Source organism: Abramis brama (genome assembly GCF_963993115.1).
Source record: "Abramis brama genome assembly, chromosome: 15".
In the NCBI taxonomy this organism is placed as follows: domain Eukaryota; kingdom Metazoa; phylum Chordata; class Actinopteri; order Cypriniformes; family Leuciscidae; genus Abramis; species Abramis brama.
In genome coordinates this window covers 31511517-31535823 of record NC_139977.1, presented here as the reverse complement: position 1 = coordinate 31535823, position 24307 = coordinate 31511517, and the positions used below count along the sequence as shown (strand labels likewise).

The following is a 24307-nucleotide window of genomic DNA, read 5'->3' as shown; positions in this document are numbered from 1 at the left end:
CACACATGAATCTGCTCCTCTGAGTCCAGATCTTAAATTGATTGACAGTCTCTGGGATGTGCTGGAGGAGACTTTACACAGTGCTGGACTCTTGCATTGACAACACAAGATCTTGAGCAAAAATTGATGCTCCTCTTGATGGAAATAACATCACAACATTTATTTCCATAAAAAGGTGCATTTAAAGATCTTTTAAAAGAAGCCAAAGCATTAAGAAGGAGAATCCCGTATTTTATGCTACTATTGATTGATATTATTGATACAGGATTTAATTCACTCTACTGATTAAATCATTTTGTGTCACTTTATTAAAGAAATTAATAATTTTATTCAGTTAGGAGGCATTAAATTGATCAAAAGTGACAGAATAAGAAATGTATAATGTTATTTATAAAAGATTATTATTTCAAATAAATGCTGTTCTTTTGAGCTTTCTATTCATCAAAGAATCCTGAATAAAATGTATTACGTTTTCCTCAAAATATTCCACAGCAAAACTGTTTTCAACACCGGTAATAATGTTTGTTGAGCATCAAATCATCATATCAGAATGATTTCTGAAGGGTCATGTGACTCTGAAGACTGGAGTAATGATGCTTTTGTATATTTAGATATAAACTTTTTCAGCAAGAGCATACTCTTAGAACATAATCAGCTGAAGATACTGGAGCGTTTGCAGTGTTGAGATCACCTCTGTCTTTAAATCCAGTCCGTGTGAAGCGCACCAGATTCTCTATTATTCATCTCTGTCTTTGTACCCACACGCTTCTGCAGTCACACGCTGTAAAGACGACAAGATGCTTTCTTACGCCCTTTGATGTGAGGGAGGGTTTTTTCCTTGTAATGAGAGTGTGTGTGTATGTGTGTGTGTGTAATGTGGGTGGTTGGGTGGCGTCTGCCAGCGATACCGTACTGTGTCGTGCTTGTTTGATGGTTTTTGGATGTGTGTGTGTGTATGTGTGGGTAGAGACTGTTGTTGTATTATTCAGTGATCTCTCTGGGTCCGGATGAGTTTATTGTCTTGGCAGCAGGTACAGCACATGTGTGGGTAGATTTGAGCTTATTTAAGAGGAGCTGCTGCTGTGTGTGTGTGTGTGTGTGTGTGTGTTTCCTTCACTCTGCCTCTTATATAAGTATTTATCTATAATAATATGCAGATCACGCTATATGCGATATAATGGAGACAAATCAAATGAAAGAGCTGATGTTCTCCAGATGTTCTTCAGATCATTGTCATGTTCCGAGTTTATTTTATTATTTAAGTTTTTAATGAATGTTATAAAGGGGTCGTTATGGCTAAGTTACTAATGCACTATATTACTTGGCAGAATAATTGTTTATTGTGGTCATTTTAGTACAAAATACAATTATTATTAATTATTATTTGAAAATTGAAAAATATCATATTTTTGTGACATTGGTAGTCCCCAAATGTTTTTCGTTTTATTTTTTCTGGAATCTATTTTTTTTCCTGTATTCATTTTGAATAGTGTAATTACATTTTAAAAACCAAAAAGCGTGTCTAATCAATTGAATTTATAAACTTTTTTATAAAACATTAACAAACATTTTTTACAATAATAAGGCCCTATGAAATGTTTTTTTTTTTTTAGAAATGCTTTTGTCTTTTAAAAATGTTCTGGATTTATGATTCAGTAAAAAATGTATTTAATAAAAACGGTGGTAATCAAGTATTAACAATTTAATTAATCTTTTTTTTAAATAATCAAGTGAAAATGAACAATTTCTGCACAACAGAGACTTACTATTTAAGTTTTTTGAGTTTGTGGGAATGACGATAGTTTCATCAAATGAAGTTTTATGGTTCTTGGTGTTGTTAAAAAAAAAAAAACCTTTCCTTTTCCTTTATATCCTCGCTTATCGGGCTTATGCTACTCTGAATAATGCCCGAACTTCGTATCTTGAGCACTTCTTGCGTTGTTTTTTGCCTCCTCACAATGACTCGCTTAATTTAGTCCTAATTTGTAAGTCGGTTTGGACAAAAGCGTCTGCTAAATGACTAAATGTAAATGTAAATGTTAAGCACAGTGTAGAGCTCATTTCTGGATTTTATCACACTAATTATGGCATATATATATATATATATATATAGCACATATAGAGTTATGGTGTATCTATGTAGATAAATAAAAAACAGTATTTCCAGTTTCTTCTCCCTCTGCTTTCTTATCTCTCTCTCTCTCTCTCTCTCTCTCTCTCTCTCTCTCTCTCTCTCTCTCTCTCTCTCTCTCTCTCTCTCTCTCTCTCTCTCTCTCTCTCTCTCTGATCAATACTCTGCACTTAGTCTTGATTAACTGTCCTCTTCTGAAGACGTGTGTGTCTTACCACTCATTCACTGGACAGAAGCAGAATCATGGGACAAAAATAACAAACTAATTCATGTTGACTATAGATATACTTGTAGGTCTATTTTATTCAACGTCTTTATAGTTATTTAAAAGTTATTATATAATATTTAATATTTGCTTATTTAATATTAATAGTACTTTTCTATGGCAACTATTACAAATACTGAATAATTTAAATGCAATTTTAAGTGGATTATTTAATCATATTAAATTCCAAAGCAGCATTACATTTATCATGACTGGAAAACAACAGAGAGAAAAATCAAGATCAAGCCATTAAGGTCTATTTATTTTAATTTTTGTATAGCTATTGTATTTAATATGTATTATATAATATTTAATGTTTATAAATATAATCATATTTAATATTTATTTAATATTAACAGTATTCATATTTATATTAATTATTTATATTGGTAATATTTATATTAATATTTATATTTTTATAAATAATATAATAATTATATATAAAATTATATATAAATATATATATAAATATATTTTATTATATTATAAATATATACAAATTATTATATATAATAAATTATATAAAAATATATTTTATATTGATATTTATATTAATATTAATAATATTTAATATTTACAAATCTACTATTACAAATATTGAATAATTCAAATAGTTTAAATCAGATTTCAAATTCTAAAGCAGCGGCAGAGAGAAAAATCAGGAGTGATGTTGACTATAAATATACTTGTAGGTCTATTTCATTCAATATTTGTATAGTTATAATAAGTGTTGTACAATATTTAATGTTTATAAATTATATTAAATATATAGTTTAATATTAGCATTACTTTTTTTGCTACTATTACACAATTTGAATAAATCAAATAAAAGTTTAAAAGTGGATTATTTAATCATATTTCATTCCAAATTCTGCAGCATTACATTTATCATAGTAAAAAAAAATTTAATGGCGTCATGAATTGAGAAGTCAAATTTTCCTTGATCTTTTGACATATAAGAGGTCATCGAACTATACGAATATCCTGTACATTTCAGAACTCAAAACTTCCTCACTAGTCCAAAAACAGCTTTTATTGAAACTGAACTCAGAAAACAACTCGTTTCGGAAATATTTCTCAGTATGATGTCATAGAGCAGCGAAAGAAAAAGATCCACGCCCACTTCTACATCATTGCCTCCTTAGCCCAGCCCACTGATTCACGCTTGTCACACAGTAGTAAATACGAGACAGAATTACTAAACGACAGAGTCCTCTGAGGATTACAGGATGAAAAACACACTCTTTGCTTGGCGTTCATTGTGATCCTAAGCGTGGGTGAACTTTTAACAAGGTTCCAGATCGCCTCTGTTTGCTTGTTCACTTCATTTCACTGCAGATTCATTTTTAAACAAGGCTTTTCAGAGAGACTGAACATTAAAGATGATGCAGTGTTGACCATACTGGATCTGACAGTAATGTAAGTGTGAGTAACAGTGTTTTACCATGTGTCACTGTTGCTCTGTGTGTTACAGATCATATGAGATGTGCTCACTTTACTGAAAACGATGAGCGATGAGTGTAAGCATGACGAACCACGGTACTTTCACCTTTCTGTAGTGTTTCAGCTCTAATATAATGTAATAAAATACAATATTACCACACAAATAAGGAATAAATACTGTATATATAAAGATGATTTATTACCAAGCTGTCACAGACTGGAGTATCTTTTGAGGTTTAGGCTTGTCTTCTGATTCAGGATCAGACTCTGGCTTTTCAAAGCAACTCCACACGTTGAAAATGATTTTAGTATGCAAAACTGTAACCCAGTCATATCAGTGGGCGTTTTCTCCAGGTCTTGAGTTTGGTGTTTCAAAGAGAGCGTCAAAAACAGGATAGAAAATATTCTGTTACTTCGAAATTAGGATGTTTTCTGATGTGAAATAAGTGGACCTTAAATATCATTATAATTTGTTTTTAAAGCAGTTCATGACCTCTTAAGAAAAAAAAGAGTAATGTTGACTATAAATATACTTGTAGGTTTATTCCATTCAATATTTTTATAGTTATGTTATTATGTAATTTGAGTTATTTAATATTTATTTCATAATAATAGTAGGCTATATAGTATAGTGGTGCTTTTTAGTACTACCATTGTAAATATTGAATAATTCAAACATTTCAAATCACATTTTAAGAGGATTATTTAATCAACCAAATTCTAAAGCAATAAAAAGGCACATATTTAGCAAATTGATGTGAACAGTACTCTGCTACTATTATAAATATTGAACAATTGATGGATTATTTAATCATATATTATTTAATCAGCATAGCATTTATCATTCGTGAAGAAACATTTGAGTTGCCAAATACCAAAAAAGTTCAATCTGATAAGAAAGTGTGAGTTTGTGGCTTGTGGTTCAGTATTGTGTGTGTGTCGTTCACGAGGTTCGGTTCAGGTAATGAACAGCGAGGCACAGAAAAGACACACTGCCGCAGAGCTTCCATTATCTCTTCTCTTTCTTCTTCTTCTTCTTCCCCTGCAGTAAAGCTCGCTTATTTACCCTCCCTCTCTGTAATCACTCGTTCTTTTCCTCCTCCTGTCCTCTTCGTCCAGGACGGCTCTTTCCTGTAATGATGCTCGGAGAACACACACTCACACACAGGATCTTTTTGTTAAACACACACGGTTGGCCTGCGGTCCGCATGCGCTCGGGATCAATAACTCTGATTGATGAATTAGAGCGGATGGAGATATTCCCCACTCCCAGATAAAGAGAGCCGTCAATCACACATGCAACTGAGAGTGTGTGTGTGTTACGTAAGTCCACTGTGAATACACACGCGTGCACTGTCCTGAGCTGGTGAAGAGATCACACTGACGTTTTTTAAAAGTAGAAAGAAAGAAAGAAAGAAAGATCCCAGCTAACGTTAATCAAGGTTCTCTCAAAGTTACAAACAATTGTAGACATTAATAGAATGTTTGTTCAGAGTTATCTGGTCTTTAATAATGTTCTCATAACGTTAGCACAAAAACAAATCAAAGCAAATCTAATCACTTTATTGTTACAGTTCATGGAATGTTGGAGGTTCTTTTCATTTTTTTTAAACGTTACTACTTGTTTCCAGAACATTCAGAGAACATTCAAAAAATAACATTTCCATAATGTTTGAAAAACGATCAAATGGAATGTTCTCTTAACGTTCGTATAATCAAGAAAGAAAAAAAACGTTTTTAAAACGTTTAAAAAAAACTGAAGAAATAGCGTTTTCATAACTTAATGGAAACATTAACAACATTTTTGTAGAGCTTTTTTTTTTTTTTGCTGGGATACAAAAAATGTGATGTGGATTTTTAGTATGTGAAACAATATGTGTGTTACAAAAAGAAAGAAAGAGAAAGAAAGAAAGAAAGAAAGAAAGAAAGAAAGAAAGAAGGGTACAGTAAATGTGATGTGGGTAATTCAGTGTGTCCATTAGCTCGGTGATCACATTGCCAGTGTTGGAGAGAGAGAGAGGATGGAGTGATGGAGAGATGAGAGGTGAGACGCTGTTCTACTGAAAGACCCCTGAGAGGCGTCTGTAATATGCTCGACACTTTCTGATTTCACGCTTTACTGCTCTCTCTCTCTCTTTCCATCCTTTCATACTGCAGTATCAGCAACATCAGATGTTGTACAGCTCAAGCTCAAATGTGTGTGTGTGTGTGTGTGTGTGTGTGTGTGTGTGTTTAAATGCATATATATACACTTGTTTAAAAATCAATGTATTCCTTTTATTCAGCAAAGATTAAATTGATCAAAGAATCCTGAAAAAAATTATTATGGTTTCCATAAAAATATGAAGCAGCACTACTGTTTTTAATAATCATAAATGTTTCTTGAGCAACAAATCATCATATTAGAATGATTTAATGCCGGAACACATTGTATGATTTTGGGCTGTCCCAGACGAAAGATGAACAGTCGAGGTGATTTCTGTGGTCGTCCTGCGTCGTACAGTGAGAGAGATTCAAAGACGGATGTTGTCACGGTCTTGAGACCAAAGATAGCTTGAGATAATTTTCTGACAATGTCAGATATTTAGCATGATCATGTAACTGTGTGTTTGCTGCTACGACCTACGTCTACTGACTAGCCAATAAAAATGCAACATGAAATGGCGTACTGATCAATGTGACATGACGTTAAGGACCCTATTTTAACGATCTAAGCTCATGGTCTAAAGTTCAGGGCGCAAGTTCACTTAGGTCGTGTCCGAATCCACTTTTGCTAGTTTAACGACGGGAAAAATGGTCGGCGCTCCCGGCGCATGGTCTAAAAGGGTTGTCCCTATTCTCTTAATGAGTAATGGGTGTGTTTTGGGATTCTGACAATCAGAGTCTCATCTCCCATTCCCTTTAAATGCCAGTTGCGCTCGCGCCATGACGGATTCGCTATTTACATGACGGAATTTGATAGTGGAAAGACCGAACGCGTCTCCAGAGCGCAACCGGATCTGCTCGTGCGCGAGGTAAAAGTGCGCAAGCTGAACATCAACGGGACAAGCCGGATTCACCATATCTTTATGAACACAATTATAATCTTTTACATTGTAATCCTTTTATTTAAAATATTTGGCGTGTGTGTGTGCTGCTGTGCATCCCTGTGTGTGTAATAAGCAGAGTGGACATGTGTTGTTGACCCGCCTATAGGCGCACATTACTAATGCGCTCTTTAAATAACAAAAAAAATACTGCGCCATTGACTTTAGAGCAGGATTCAGTTGGTCAATGGCTCAGTCTATTTCTGTTCCTCAAAATAGCAACGCTCCATCAATGCGCCAGAACACACCTCGTTCTCAGACCAGCAGCCCATGGGCGCACAGATGAGTGCAAATGCATTTGCTATGTAAACAACGAGGCGCCGGACGTGAAAATGAAAACTGCGTCGGGCTGAAACTAGCAAAACACACTTGCGTCGCGATTGGTGCTGCACTGCGCTGGGTGTAAGATAGGGCCCTTAAACCAGTGATCTCAAACTCAATTCCTGGAGGGCCACAGCTCTGCACAGTTTTGCTCCAACCCTAATCAAACACACCTGATCCTTAACTGCCTTAAACTTAAACCTCAAGCTCCATTTACTTAATTCCCACGTCTATATTCTCCACTTTCGCTTCCTCCTTTTTTTTCAGCGCACATAAAAACCACAATTGCTTAAGCGCGATTGATCTTGCTCTGTTTACCACTAGCGATTGCTGATGATGTTTTATTCTTCTATTCTAACTTACGTCCTACGATTCAATAGGTGTCATCATTGTACAGTCTACATACATGTCGTACCCAAGTTTATTAGATCCGTGTCGTACGGTGTGATTTGTAATGATCTTATAGGATTGCTGAAATCACACAGTCTGTAGCAGGCGTAACGCAAACTAGCGAGCCACGACCGCGACCACATGTGGCAGGAGGACAATGACAGAATTTAATTTTGTCTTATTCTGTTATAAACTCTTTTGAAGCGGTTGAGTGAAGATCAAAGTCATGTGAGTACAGATCCGTTATTGTTTAAACTGTTGAAGACCTGTGAAATGTTATATGAGGAAGCTAATGTTGTACCCAAACAAAATTTTATTAATATACAGTATGCATGCACATATCGTTTGACGTCAAAGAGAGGTGAAATATCCAGTTTTTCAGCCTGTATTGTGTTGAGACTCGCGTCATAACAAGAGCGGCGGATGTAGATACAGCAGATTCTGCCACTGAACAAACAGATCACATGTCATCGCTCGGAAAACCACTGTGGACTAACATCAGATCTGAAAAACACATGTCTGTGTGTGATTTGAGTCTCAGCTTGAGTTTATCAGGATTGACACTGTTGTGTAATCAAGCTAGATTAGTCGGTAACACTTTACAATAAGGTTCATTAGTTAACATTACTTAACATGAACTAAGAATGAACAATACTTCAGCATTTATTAATCTTAGTTAATATTAATTTCAACATTTACTAATACGTTATTAAAATCAAAGGTTGTATTAGTTAACATTAGTTAATGCTAACATTAGTAACATTAGTTAGTGAATTAACATGAAACAATGGACAGCTGTATTTTTATTAACTAACATTAATAAATACTGTAACAAATGTATTGCTCATTGTTCATAGTTCATGTTTGTAAATACATTAACTAATGTTAACTAATGAACCTTATTGTAAAGTGTTACCGATTAGTCTTTATCTGTCTAGAGCTTCTGTAATTAAAACATACAGGACGTATGGCCCCGCCCACTCTTGTCCTGTCCTGCACTCTGATTGGTGGAGCAAATCAGGGGCCAGATTCACAAAAAAGAAGTTAAGTAAAGAAGTAAGTAGTAAAGTAAAGTAAAGAAGTTTGTAAAATGTTCCTCCAGTCGCTGTACCTTGTTTCTGTTGAGAGTCATGCGTTTCGCTCTGGTTGTTGCTCACGCTGGTTTCCGATGGGATTGTCAGTGACAGGATCAGGGGAATTATGGGCGCTTCTCAAATCAGTCTGTCAGAGAGAACGAGAGAAAAGGAAATTTCACTCCGCAGGAGCTCATTTTTACTTACTGAGTGCTGGGATGTTAATAACCAGAGCTTTGACATGTAGATGCAGTTCACTGAAATAAAGCCCACATGAGAGAAATCTTTAGGAGGAGAAGGCTGTATAATCAAGAGAAAATATAAGGAAAAATCTATTTCAATGACCTGAAATTTTGTAAAAGCTGTTATAAGTGCACTATTTACAAACAATTAATGTATGGTATTACAAAAAATGCATGTTTAAAGTGCCCCTATTATGCTTTTTTTGGGGGGTATAACCTTTCATGTAGTGTGTAATAAAGCTGTTTGTGAATATTTGTGAAAGATCAAAGATAACTGGAGTAATTGTCTCGCAGAAGAAAGAAGTGATTCTGAACCGCCTGAAACGAGTCGTTAGTAACTCCAGTCTCACTTCCTACTCGAACCTGTGTATGTTTGTAACTAATTTGCATAATACCAGCCAAGGTCTTCATTGGCTGACGGCGAACAAAGTTTGCTTTGCCCCGCCCTCAAACACCGCTGAGGCCGGAAGTGATTGGTTCAAGAAGACCGTGTTTTCTGCTGCCAAAGTAAATACACTCTGATGCACTTATAAAGGATGAGATTGATATAGTAAAACCGACGTCATTTTTACTGTTCGAATCACTGTGTCTATCAAGTGCTGAGGAAGATCCAGAGCTGAAATCCATATATGGTAATGGCTTACGACATGAGCTGTAAGCAGTCGACCAATCACAACAGACTGGGCCATCTGACCAATCAGAGCAGAGTAGACCAATCACAACAGACTGGACCATCTGACCAATCAGAGCAGAGTAGACCAATCACAACAGACTGGGCCATCTGACCAATCAGAGCAGAGTAGACCAATCACAACAGACTGGGTCATCTGACCAATCAGAGCAGAGTAGACCAATCACAACAGACTCTGAGAAATGAGGTGATGCTGCAATGTATATTATGAAAAAAATATTTGTTGACCTTAGATGCATGTTAACCTATTGTAGGAGACTTCAAAACACAATTAGGAGCCTTTAAAATAGCATAATAGGGGCACTTTAATACGCTAAAGCTCCAGCCGAAAGCTGTTTTATAGTTTTTCCTGTAGTAGAGAATTTTAGTAGAGTATTTTTACACACAGTATGTATATATATATATATATATATATATATATATACTGTAAATATAGCACATATTAAAGTGCTTTATGGAAAGATCAGTGACTGTAATACTGTAGATGTGGCTCTGTGAAAGCAGCTCTTTTGCTGAATATAGCGTACCGGTCTAGAAAGCGAGAGCGAGCCGCAGTATTCAGTGCTGTCTGACAGTAATGGATGACCAGGGCGGCCCGTCACGTCTGCACAGCGAGATAACACACACTCCTCCTCATACTCTCAGAGAGAACGCCAGGGATGAAGAACACCAAATAGCACTGAAAGATAGACAGAGATGCGCCTCTGTGTTTTCATTGGTCGAGCTCGTGCATATCAAATGGCCTTCACTTTACATTCTACAACATAAATTTGCATTTTTATTACTTTATCCTGAATGAGTGGACAGGACTGGATTTATTCTGTTATATATTTGCGTGTGTGTGTGTGTGTGTGTGTATTTACTGGATGGAATGAGTGATGATCAACCCGTCCTTCTGAACTCACAGCTGGAATAAAGGAACAATGATTGATATATTCCTGTTATCCTTTCTGTTGAAGCATTGCACATCTTGAGTGAATAAAAGCCCGGTGTAGATCAGCTTCAGTTCTTATTTATTGAGCTCAGGTGTGTTTGTTAGCTATATATTGTCTTAGGATATCATGGATGCATTCCACAAGACGTGAACAAACAAAACTGTTTGTTGCCAGAAGCATTTTACAACTAGAAGTTGCAGGTTTCGAACAATATGAGATGAACTTTCAATTTTGGTTAAACTTTCCTCATCTAAAAATGTATATTCTGTCATTAAATTTTACTCATTTTGATCAAAACCGGTATGACTTTCTTTCTTCTGCGAAACACAAAAGAATATTAAACCTCATAAATATTTAGATAATGACAATACATCTGTGTGTGTGTGTGTGTGTGTGTGTGTGTTCAAATTTTTTGGTGAGCTGTCCCTTTAAATGTGCCCTTTCAAACTTTACTGTGGCTCGGGGTGATGGAAACGGATCAATGAAACTAATAACAGCTGTGTGTGTTATTTATGTTGCAGTTATTGACCACATAGGGAAAATCTCTAATGAGCTCTCTTTATTATCTCAGTTGTTAGACAGAAGTGAGGTTAAATGCAAATCAAATGGAGGATTTCTGTGAGAGATGAGTTTCAGAAGAGATCTCAACAATGTCTCAAACTGTCTCCATATTCATTTTATATCTCTATATTCTTTCTTACTGAATGACTATTGACTTGTGTCTGTTTTATTTATCCAAAGAAACAGCAAGAGAAACATCTGAGGCATTGATACATTTCTTTTAATGCCACAGTTAAGTTTGCAGTGTTGCCACGTCCACTTATTATTAGAGTTTTGAGCTTGTTGTTTAAGCTTGGCTCATAAAGCGATCAGGTTTATGGAGTTATTAAAGTAAGCAGGTGTGGGTCGTGAAATGTTGGTCTTATTTTCAGCATAAAGTATTTGGATTTATTTCAGTTTATTGTGTGCTTGATCTGGCAACATGAATGAGTCAAAGCTCGTACCGCTTTCCCTGTGATTTCTTGCAGAAGAGAGAAACATCTCTGATTCATGTTAAAATCAAGAGGTAACTTTCCGGTCTCTCTCTGGAATCCGACACGGAAGTGACTTAAACTGCAATTCATCGACTGGCCTCTAGAGACAGGCTCCAAAAGAGAGTCAATCCCATAGACCCCCATGTTAAAATGCCCAACTTTACAGCAGAAAAAAACACGTTTACAGCCTGGTAGAAAAAGTGGTTTTGGTCTATACAGCTAATTTTGTCCTTCATGACAACTGTGAGGGGGGTGAATTTTTTTTATAACTCATCCATTTAAATTATATTAAGCTTTAAAGTTCTGCATAATTAAGGGCGTGGCCACTTGAGTGACGGGTGGATTGCCGCTGCTATCACTACTTGCCGTTTGACTGCTGTCTGTTAGCCGTCACGTCACCTCAGCTAATGCCCATTTTCATTTATCCGGGAGTGACGCGCTGTCAAGATGGGGACGGCCCACTTTGGGCTTCAGTAATGCTCTTCAGAAACCTACGAGTGATGTCACGGACACTATGTCCATTGTTTTATACCGTCTATGGTTAAAATACGTCATTTACTGCTAGTTGTTGAGTTTGGTTCTGTACACACTGCGTAGAACTTTTGTAAATGTGGTTGTCACTACCTGCATTTTTTGGGAGTTAAAGGGGTCCTATAATGCCCTTTTCACAAGATGTTAAATAAGTCTCTGATGTCCCCAGAGTGTGTATGTATGAAGTTTTAGCTCAAAATACCCCACACTCGTTTTGTGTGTGTCCCTTTAAATGCAAATGAGCTGCTGCTCCCGGCACAGAGGGCGGAGCTTCAAGAGCTTGTGTGTGTGTTAGCAGCTCCGATTACCTCGCGCAGACACACACTGAACATTTCAAACACTTTTAGCCTTTTATGTTCAAACCGGAGTCGGACAATGATGGATAGTCTCTACCAGCCGTTTGTTGTAGTCCTTAAAAAGCGGCTTCTGTAATAGAAAATATCTCCCTTTGCTTTGAAATTTGAGCGTCGCAACTTTGCAGATGTTGTTTATGCTCAAACAGCAACATTACACACTAACTAAAGTTAGAAAAGTGAAATCATAATCAACCACCCCTTTAATTCAGTTGTAGAATGTGGTCGTCAAAAGACTGAACTGTGTGTACAGAATGAGATTAAGCACTAAAAGGTGAACTGAACCGACTTTAGCTGCATTGTGTACGTGGCCTTAGTTGTGATGGATAAGGTTAGAGTGAAAAGCTAGAGACTGCACTGTGTCAGTGAATGTCCTCACAAAGATAGATGTACAAGAATGTGTGTGTGTGTGTGTGTAGTATGTGGTTTCATGATGATGATGATGGTGACCTCCTGCTTTTCCCTCTGCAGGCAGTGTGGTGTATCTGGGAATGATGGTGGGAGCGTTCTTCTGGGGCGGTCTGTCAGATAAGGTGGGCCGACGGCAGTGTCTCCTGGTGTGTATGTCAGTCAACGGCTTCTTCTCCTTCCTCTCGTCCTTCGTTCAGGGCTACGGCACCTTCCTCTTCTGCAGGATGTTCTCGGGATTCGGGTGAGTCTCTCGCTCATATTCCATGAGGATGAATGGAGGAAACCATCCATCTTCGACTTTGATGATCTTTCCTTTACTTAGCTAATGCAGTGTGGGAAAGGTCATTCAGAGCGTTCTTAAAGGGATAGTTCACACAAAAATAAAATTATGTCATTGATTACTCGCCCAAACCCGTAAGATTTTTGGGTAACACTTTTTTTCGATGGTCCACTTTCTTTTCTTTTTCCACCAGAAATTCTGCTAACTATAAGTAACTTTGCAGCTACATGTAAACTAGCAGTCATTAGAGTATTAGTAGAATGTCTGCTTAATATCGGCTAACACTTTATTTTAATGCTCCTCAACAATCATTCTTCTGACTATAAGTAACTTTGTAAGTACATATCAGTTTATTCTACTAACCCGAACCCTAACCTAAGTCTACTAATACTCTAATGAGAGATAGTTGACATGTAGGTGCAAAGTTATACTATATGTCTAAAGTGGACTATCGAAATAAAGTGTAACCCAAAAGTCTTATTGGTTTAAGTCTAAGTCTGATTTGGTAACACTTTATTTTACAGTGTCCGTCACATATGTTACATGTACTTACCATAGTAATAACAGTAAATTATGCAAAATTACATGCAGCTAACCCTCAACCAAATCCTAATCCTACCCTAACCCTATAGTAAGTACATGTTGTTAATTACTCAATACTTAAATATATAATTACACTGTAACAATGACACCTTCAAATAAAGTGTAACCACTGATTTATAGTGACTTTTAACATTAAATTGAAAGAAAATCCTGATGTTTCCACTGGTATTTATAATTCCATGTGTGCTCAACTTATCTGGACCAGACTTGAAATCAGCCTTTGATTTGATGTGATATGGATGTATGATGCCATGCAAGTAGTTAATGATAAACAGTTATTGTTAAGCAAATTAATGCATCAGTGAGTCAATGGTGCATGATAAGTTAATCTGTTTTGCAAGTGTTTATAGAGCCAGATAAAGTGTGTACACCTGCAAAACAAATGCTAGCATTGACATTTTGCTCCTTTTGAATCATCTTCTGATTATTGGACCACTTCAGAAGCTGGAAATATGCCGTAGGAATATCCTGAATAGAGAGGAATACAGCACAACTCCATCATGTCTGCTGTCTGAGAATAAAACACACACACACACTGTTCCTCTGTCTCTCTTCAAGCACTTCTGCAATGTCACAGTTGTTTTAACCTCCTGGCACAGAGCCGTAATGTACGAGGAGAGAGAGAGGGTTGTATTGCTAACTGAATTTGAGCGTGGTCTCGTGGCCTTGCAGTGACTCCAGACTGAATCAGCGTCTGAAGCCGGGGGTCAGAGGTCACACAGACTGCAACACACAGTAGAGGCCCAAAAATAGCTAGATGCATCACAAAGGAAGAGCATAAGACAATTTATTCATTTTTTAACTTTGCTGATTTTATTTGATGAAATGTATGTAATTATGTAGAGATGTATGTCATTTATGTATTTATTTGTGTAATTTAGTCGGTGTTAAAAACAGCGCAAAGTAATCCTGTGTGAATGAATCCCCTTCAATCATGTTTGATACTTGTTTTATTTGGGGATTATTTAATTAAATTAATTGATTTAAGCAAGCTAATAGTAAACACTCACACACACACACATATATATATATATGTATAAATATATAAACATCTAAATGATTATATATATACATATAATAATCATGTATAAACATATAAATTATTTCACAGGAGTTTAAATATGACAAATACACAAAGGCCAAATTTCCTTAATCATCCATCACAATGAGTAAAACCAAAGAATATAGTTCTGATGTGCAGCAAAAGATTGTTGAGCATCACAAAATAGAAAGTGGCTGTAAGAAAATAGCTAAAGAATTGAAAATCCCCATTTTGACCATCAGGGCAATAATTAAGAAGTTATAATCAACTAAAGATGTTACGAATCTGCCAGGAAGAATTTTTTGAATGAAAGACCAAAAGGATAAACAATGCAGATTTATTTTTTACAGCCATTTTTTATCATATTTATCAGGTGTGCCATTAATTCTGACCACCACTGTATATATATATATATATATATATATATATATCAATGATGCATTAAGCTGATCAAAAGTGACAGTAAAGACATATATAATGTTACCAAAGAATGTATTTCAAATAAATGCTGTTCTTTTGAACATTCTATTCATCAAAAGATCCTTAAAAAAATGTACCAAGGTTTCCACAAAAATATTCCGCAGCACAACTGTTTTCAACATTGATGATAATAATAATAAATGTTTCTTGAGCAGCAAATCATCATATTAGAATGATTTCTGAAGGATCATGTGACACTGAAGACTGGAGTAATGATGCTGTAAATTCAGCTTTGATCACAGGAATAAATTACATTTTAAAATATATTCACATAGAAAACAGCTATTTTAATTTGTAATAATATTTGACTATTTTACTGTATTTTTGATCAAATAAATGCAGCCTTGGTGAGCAGAAGAGACTTCTTTCAAAAACTAGAATAAATCTTAAAATATAATTTGCAAATGTTATTTTTTAAATAAGTTAAAATGATTCATTTAAAAATATATATAAGAAATAAAAAAATTCTTGAGTTCCCACACTCCTTTGCAGGATTGGCGGGGCGGTTCCCATCGTGTTCTCGTACTTTGCGGAGTGTCTGGCCCGTGAGAAGCGTGGGGAACACCTGAGCTGGCTCTGCATGTTCTGGATGGTGGGCGGGATCTACGCCTCAGCCATGGCCTGGGCCATTATACCACACTATGGTGAGTGACAGCACCAACCGACCAATCATAAAGCTCCAGTACAACTCTATATCCAGCCCTTCACCAGTACTTCTACTTAATCAGTAGAAACAATGATCTGTACGGCTGCTTTGCATTGACACGATTTCAGATTTGTTTTCAATTTAAGCAAAATTCTGCTATCCTGCTAGCATATCACACATCAGCACCGAACAAGATGCAATTTGTTGAGAATGTCACAAATGTCTGTGCTGATATTACATAACGGATCCTCTGGGAAGCCTTTTGTGCTCTTCTGCTGAACAGAAAGCCTCTCTGTCCTTCATCATCTCATTATGAGAGGATGATGGGTAATTTTCCGTGGGAGTGTAAACAAGCGCAGATATATACGGGGACTGCTGGTGTTCTGCGAGATACTGTGCTGGTAATTGAGGTCAATTGATTAGCGTCTCTTGTTTTAGCACTGTTTCTGTGGTCAGGAGGCAGTGGTGTGTGCTGAAACGGTTCTGCCGCAATGCCTTCATCACTGCAGGAGCGGGCGAGAGGCAGGTGAAGGACTTCAGACAGTGTGTGTGTGTGTGTGTGTGTTCTGCACGTCCTCCAACTTTTGCTCTGAAGTAGAAACTTTTACTTTTAGACAGGTGATGCTAGTCTTTTGTTAGCTGGTGTTAAGATTGTTATTGTGTAGCACTAGTCAGCTGGTCTATGCTAGTTTTTATCTACATGGATGCCATCTGTGATGGTTAATATGATCATTGTTCCTCAATTAAGTATTATAGCCATAAATATATTCAGTGTTCAGTTGTTAAGCTCTGGTTTAGCTAGTTTGTGATGGAAGCTGGAGCTGCAGTGAATACCGATGTGCTGCGTTATTCGCTGTGTTGCGCTGGTGTGTCTCTTTAGAGTCAGTGGTCCATGAACACACTCTATTACACACATAATCTATATAATGAGATTCTCTATGGTGACTGATAAACACGCACCCGTGGGGTTATTCCTCACACACACACACACACACACACACACGGAGCGCTGCGGCCCTGTAATGAGTGTTATTACCACTGCCAAAAAGTGATCCAGACTTGCTCTCTTTTTATCCGGAGCACATGTGCCAGATATTGATCCGTCTGGAGTAAACGCATCTGTGTGAGACGCCACATAATGAACTCAGCCTTTAGGGTTTATATATGAAACCTATACATGTGTTTTATTTATTTATTTTTGTGTGTGTGTATATATATAAATATGGCTTTACTCCATAAAAAAGTAACTAATTTCATTACTTAAGTTACTTTTTATGGAAAGTACTTAACTTTTTGCATTACTTTTTCTCACCTGGGCTTTGTTTTTTTTTATAACAAAAAAAGTGCGTTGTGCAATAAAGAAGTACTCCACATAAAGTTATATAAAATATTTATATCAGTAAGTTTCAGACGATATGTCAGTAAATATGTTAATGGATTTGAAGAATACTTCTATTTCAAATACATTTTGGTATAGGGTTTTTTCACTTGGGTACTGACTTACTTGAGTAATTTTCTCTAAGGAATTTTAGGAGAAAAATCTGAGATGAACATTATACTTTTAAATGAGACGTAACTGAGTCTACCATTGTGATATTAGTGTACATGAAACCGTCTGAGCACATTTGGCTTACTACCAGTGTACTATCATTTAGGACACAGTATTTCTGATCTTGTATATTGTTTAGGATGGATAGTATGCAGCGTAAGAGAGAGAGGCTGTGAGTGCGCAGGTTTTAAGGATGTAATAACTTTATTCTCTGTGGTGATGTTTCTGTGTGTCCCCACGGCCTCTTACAGCCGAGAGAGAGTAATTGCATTAGAAGCTAGAAGACATTAGTGCTCAGAGACTACAGGGCTGTGTGTGTGTGTGTGTGTGTGTGTGTGTGTGTGTGTGTGTGTGTGTGTGTGTGTGTGTGTGTGTGTGTGCGTGCGTGCGTGCGTGCGTGTGTGTGTGTGTGTGTGTGTGTGATATTACCGCTTATACAGTGCGTTTTTGCATCATCAGCTAACTGCAAAGAGTGTAAATATGACCTGCACTATATATAGCACTTATATATATATTCCTTGAAAATAATAAAAACAGTGAAATACAGAATAACAAAATAACACAGAACTGCATTAATTAAATGTTAAATTACACAAATATACTTTATGTATTTAATCTCACTTTATTAGTTTATTAGTTCTCACTTTATTCAGTTCAGTTCAGTTCAGTTCAGTTCAGTTCCATTCAGTTCAGTTCAGTTCAGTTCAGTTCAGTTCAGTTCCGTTCAGTTCAGTTCAGTTCCATTCAGTTCAGTTCAGTTCCGTTCAGTTCCGTTCAGTTCCGTTCAGTTCAGTTCAGTTCAGTTCAGTTCAGTTCAGTTCAGTTCCGTTCCATTCAGTTCAGTTCAGTTCAGTTCAGTTCCATTCAGTTCAGTTCAGTTCAGTTCAGTTCAGTTCCATTCAGTTCAGTTCAGTTCAGTTCAGTTCCGTTCAGTTCAGTTCAGTTCAGTTCAGTTCAGTTCAGTTCAGTTCAGTTCAGTTCCGTTCCATTCAGTTCAGTTCTGTGTTCCATTCCGTTCCGTTCGTTCAGTTCGATTCAGTTCAGTTCAGTTCAGTTCCGTTCAGTTCAGTTCCGTTCAGTTCCGTTCGTTCAGTTCAGTTCAGTTCAGTTCAGTTTCATTTTGTTTGCATTGCAGGCTTTCAGCTCCTGAAGTTTGTACTGTGTATATTGAAAGGGGGAAAACATTTTTTAAAGGAAGTTTAAAGAAAGTTCACCCACAAGGGAAAATTCTATCATCATTCATCTAATTTTCTCTTCAGCATACTTCCTCTTCAGCAAACTGCCAGCTTTTGACACATATAATCATATGAACTGCTTTTCTGGTGTTTCTGCTGTTCTCTGGAGCTCATCAGCCCCAGTCCTCATCCACCGTCATTGTGTTGAAAAGAGCAGCGTGAACATTCTGCTAAACTCCAGTTGTGTTTGAAGTGAGTAAATGATGACAGAATTCCCCTTTAAGCATCTTTTTCTGGTCTAAGGCCTTTCTGTCCTCCAAGGCGTCTCCGTTTGTTCCTCTCCGTTCCCCCGCAGCTGTCCTGTAAGCATCTTGTTCAGCTCCATCGCTCACCGTTTCTCAGTTTCTGAATAAAACACACACACACACCATATGGTGCCGCTCCGCCTCTAGACATTCTCCGCAGCGTCAGAGAGCAGCAGCCATGTGGAAAATGATACCAACTTTAATGATTATTTTTCAGTGAGAGGGGTTTTTTTCAGCAGTATTACTCCTGCAGGCATTCTTAATCGACTCCTCTACACACACACACACACACACACACACACACACACCAAACAAACTTATTCACTGTGAAATTTAGTTGCAGAGGCTTTTGTGGTACTGTGCAGAGTTATTATTGTAAATAATAATGTTCTATTTCAAATAATTTTTTAAATACCATTGTTTTGGGGATGTTACCATAGTCATACCGTGTTTTTTGGACGAGGTACAATCTTAATACTATTTTACGAAATGATTGCACCATTATATTCTTTGAAGTATCTTAGACTATAAATACCATGGTAAATAATGGTAATCAATTATGGTGTATATCAAAGTACAATAGTATTATCTGAGAGCATCATTTTATCATGGTAATGCCACAGTACTTTTTTGTTATAGGTGTTTTGTGCTTTTAAATTGTACATAACTTCACATTAGTGTCAATAAATTTCAAACAACTGGTTAAAGTTGAACTTCATGTGCAACACAGAACAAACTTGTTTTTGACTTCATCTTCATCTACATTTTCTTCTGAACAATGTGTATTTTCTCTCATATGGAAGTGGTTTTGGGCAAAATTAAAGGAATAAATGTAAAGGTTTTTTTCTCAGCTGTTTATGGTTGTTTAATGTGTGTGTGTGTGTGTGTGTGTGTGTGTGTGTGCAGGCTGGAGCTTCAGTATGGGTTCAGCGTATCAGTTCCACAGTTGGCGTGTGTTTGTGGTGGTCTGCGCGCTGCCCTGTGTCTCTGCGGTCGTTGCGCTCACGTTCATGCCGGAGAGTCCACGCTTCTACCTGGAGGTAATGAAAGTCTGCATGATCACATTCAGTTCCAAAAGAACTACAAAATAAAAACAGGAAACTGAATCAAACTTAACATTAAAGTCCAAACGAGAAACAACAACATGTGACAACTGTAGTTTTCATTACTGAACTATTATTCAAATCTGAGGAAAACAGTCAGGGATAAAAAACTAAACTTTGCCTGCTAGTGTCGTAAAATAGTTGTAAACTGTATTATCGCACAGCTCTATATATAAAATTGGATATATGTATGTCTAACTTTATCCGCATACATACAGTATATTCACGTGAAGCTATTCTACTGTATATAGCAAATCTCAGCTGCTGAAGATATAAATATTAGCATCATGAATTTCTGTAACGCTGTGTTCTGTGAAAAGCGCTATACAAATAAATATGACTTGACTTGAGATTGTTTTTAATTTGTGCACACTCTCATCTACAGATGGGAAAACATGACGAGGCGTGGATGGTTCTCAAACAGATTCATGACACTAACATGCGTGCGCGCGGAGAGCCGGAGAAAGTCTTCACTGTGAGTCACACACACTCTCGTCTTCTCTCACACATCAACACACACACACACTCAACCAGCAGTGGTGAACGAGACCGGCCACAGCTAACAAGCTTGACCCTTGACCCCACTCACTCTGGGAACGTCACGTCTCTCTGTCTCCCCCTGCAGGTGAACCGGATCAAGATCCCTAAACACCTGGATGAGCTGGTGGAGATGCAGTCGGAGTCGGCAAACCCTGTGCTCAAAGTCTTATTCCGGATCAAGAGCGAACTGCACGGAGTGAGTGAGCAAACCCTCAGATCTCCTGTACACACACACACACACACACACCATGTGCCAGGGATTCATTAATGCAGACTGTGTTTCTAAGGCAGTTTACACTAGCTTTCAAACGTTTGGCGTCAGTAAGATTTTTAAATGCTTCTGAAAGTCTCTTCTGCTCACCGAGGCTGCATTTATTTGATCAGAAATACAGTATAAACAGTAATACTGTGAAATTCATTTTAAAATGTAATTTTCAGCATCATTACTCCAGTCTTCAGTGTCACATGATCCTTCATAAATCAGTCTAATATGCTGATTTTGTGCTCAAGAAATATATATATATAGGCTAACATCTTAATCAACTTAATCTGAATCAACTTTATTGGCCAAGTATGCAAAACATACAAGGAAGGAATTTGTCACGAGTATAAGTCGTCCCACACGTATATGCAATGTACCATATTATAATAGTTACAGATTCCAAATACAGTGCTTAGCAGACAACAACACAACAACAGCAAAAATTATTCATCTTTGCCTTTGCATTTCTTAACTGTGTGATGAAATGAAATCAAATTGTACATAATCACAGGTGTTTTATTTGTACTTTAGGCATTACTTGACTGTGTGTGTGTGTGTGTGCAGATCTGGCTCACGTTCATGAAGTGCTGGGATTACCCCGTCAAGGACAACACTGTGAAGTTGGCCATCGTTTGGTTCTCGCTGTCGTTTGGGTGAGACCGTTTGGCTCTAATATCCACTGTCTGATTGGCCCGACCGTCCCCTGATTCACGACCCCTGTAGTTACACACATTATCACCCAGCGGAGCCGTGATTATAGTCATCACACAGTGTTTGCATAGCATTTAGAGTACAATATCATCAGATTCTATTCTGTTCTATTCAGATTCTATTCTATTCCATTCTATTCCATTCCATTCCATTCCATTCCATTCCATTCCATTCTATTCTATTCTATTCTATTCTATTCTATTTCTGTGTCTCGGTCTTGTTCTGCTCCTCTCTGGCACTGTAATGAAGTGTAGTCTCTATAATCACCATGTTTTAAGTAGCTGCCTTGCAGTGACTAGGCCCAGGGGTGGAGCTGCATGAGGGGGACTAGTCTCAGTTTAATTACTGTATTTATTGAAGCTTAAGCCTGGATGGATGGGCTCAGAGACAGAGCTCTGTAGGAGGGCTTATATCCACACTCTTATACATGTAACAATCCAATTTACCCATGAAATCACACTAAAAACTCCTCGGGCCTGGCTATTCTTGGACATTCTATTCCATTCTATTCTATTCTATTCTATTCTATTCTATTCTATTCTATTCTATTCTATTCTATTCTATTCTATTCTAAAACCAATAGTGCCAGCTCTAAAAACAGATTGAATGAGTCGTGTCTGTAAAATAGCCAATAAACATATTTAAATTCAGTTGAAATTATATTATTATATTATTATATATTATATTAATATTATATATATTAATAAAGTTGTTAAATAATACAATAAAGTTAGATTAATGAACTGTTTATTAGTGTATACTAAGTATACTTAGTGTGCTCATACTGATTTATTACAAACCCCCTAACCAGTGATATTTAGTATTATTTGTATATTTATATAGTAGTATTTAATAGTATTATTATTGCTAATAATAGTATTAATTCTTATTGATTTTAGTTAGTAGTAGTATTTATACTTAGTATTAATTATAATACTAATTATTATTAGTATGTATTCATATTTTGAATTAGCTTTTATTTTTAATATTTTCATAAAAAAAATATTTTTTTAATTATTTATTTATTTAGCTATTCTATTTATTGATATTTGTTTCAGTTTTAGTTTTAGTAATTTTAGGATTTCGCCATAATTATTTAAGTTCTTTAAGTTCAAGTTTTTCATATAATATTTATATTTTATTTTATCACAGATTTTATATCAATTAATAAAAACAATTTTTAATAGTTTTAGTTTTAGTTTACAATAACAAAACTTCTAGAACAAGAGCATACCGCGGTTATGGGGGTTTGAGGTTAACAACACAAGGTGACATAGTTACACGTTACTACATGTCTTTACTATAGTTATAACAGTAAATTATGCATAATTACAAGTAACTAGCCCTAAACCAAACCCTAACTCTAACCGTAACTCTATAGTAAGTAAATGTAGTTAATTAATATTTCTCAGTACTTATTTGAGTAAGTAAATGTAACTGTCACCTTAAAATAAAGTGTAACCATCTTAATAAAGTCATGTCTTCACTCTGGCACAAACTGAATCTCTCAGACTTCAATACAAAATAAAAGCGGATTCACACACACACACACACACACACACACACACACACACACACACTAATTAAAGAGTGAACAGATGCCTCTATCGCTACTCGCTGTCAGACTGAAGCCCACCGCTGAGGAGCAGAAATTAATTAACTAAGCGCCGGTGTCACCACCTGTGTCACACACACACACACACACACACACACAGAGTATCACCGAGCCCTCAAATGTCCCCGCTCTGACGTGTCATGTGCCGCTGATGACATCACTTCCTGTGCACAGGTACTACGGTCTGTCCGTCTGGTTCCCTGACGTCATCAAGCACCTGCAGGCGGATGACTACGCTTCCCGCGTGAAGATCCACAGCAACGAGAGAACCGAAGATTTCACCTTTAATTTCACCCTGGAGAACCAGATCCATAAAAACGGAGTGTTTATCAACGACAGGTGAGTGTGTGTGTGTGTGACTGTGCGTCTGCGCTCTCATTCACGTAATAATATTATTGTCATTCAAATGCTAATATAATGCACTTGTGTCACATTTAATGTATTGAATGAATTGAATGTACGATTTTCTAGCACCAAAAATAACCATAATTTAATTTTTGATGACATTTTTCATACTCCTTATGGAAGTAATTTTGCTGTTTATGATAGTATGAGCCTTTTAATAAATTTGGGAAATTCTTGTTGTTTAATGCCAAACCCTAACAATGTTAACAGCTGTAGTTTTAAATAGAAATTTGTTTTTGTCATTTAAATTAGATTTATTTTAAAGTATGTCTATAATGCTTTTATTGTTTTAATTTAATTTATTTATTTTAGTTATTTTAGTTGAGCTATTTAAGTTGAACGTAACAAAAGTGATAAATGTTACCTTTGGCAAATAGCTCAAATAAAATATATTTCACATTTATATTTCAGTTCATTTTTATTTTGTTATATTCATGTAACAAAAATGTTTTTTATGGTTGTGGTTTTAGTTAACTATTATAGCCCTGGTTTACATGCACATCAATATTCCAATATGAATTAGTAAATTTTTTGGCAGTATTGAGTCATGAAACACTGCAATCCAGCTGCAATATTCTGACTCCCCAAATTCTGATTCCCAGCACTGGGATATGCCTGTTTTAATAAGAAGTTAGTAGCATGTAAACACCTTATTCGGAAAATCCAATGAGAGGAAATATATGCA

At 36.4% G+C, this 24307-nt stretch overlaps 1 protein-coding gene across 1 annotated transcript in view; it reads left to right on the top strand.

The window, feature by feature from the left end:
- The window catches only part of LOC311097509 (synaptic vesicle glycoprotein 2C), a 41804-nt gene that overhangs the window by 8462 nt on the left and 9035 nt on the right, over positions 1 to 24307 (top strand). Inside the window, exons 3-9 of the mRNA XM_084137240.1 lie at positions 12967 to 13147; positions 15804 to 15955; positions 19893 to 20026; positions 20475 to 20564; positions 20715 to 20825; positions 21456 to 21544; positions 23392 to 23556. Of these exons, the coding sequence (XP_083993366.1) occupies positions 12967 to 13147; positions 15804 to 15955; positions 19893 to 20026; positions 20475 to 20564; positions 20715 to 20825; positions 21456 to 21544; positions 23392 to 23556 (922 nt within the window). The remainder of the gene's footprint in view (positions 1 to 12966; positions 13148 to 15803; positions 15956 to 19892; positions 20027 to 20474; positions 20565 to 20714; positions 20826 to 21455; positions 21545 to 23391; positions 23557 to 24307) is intronic.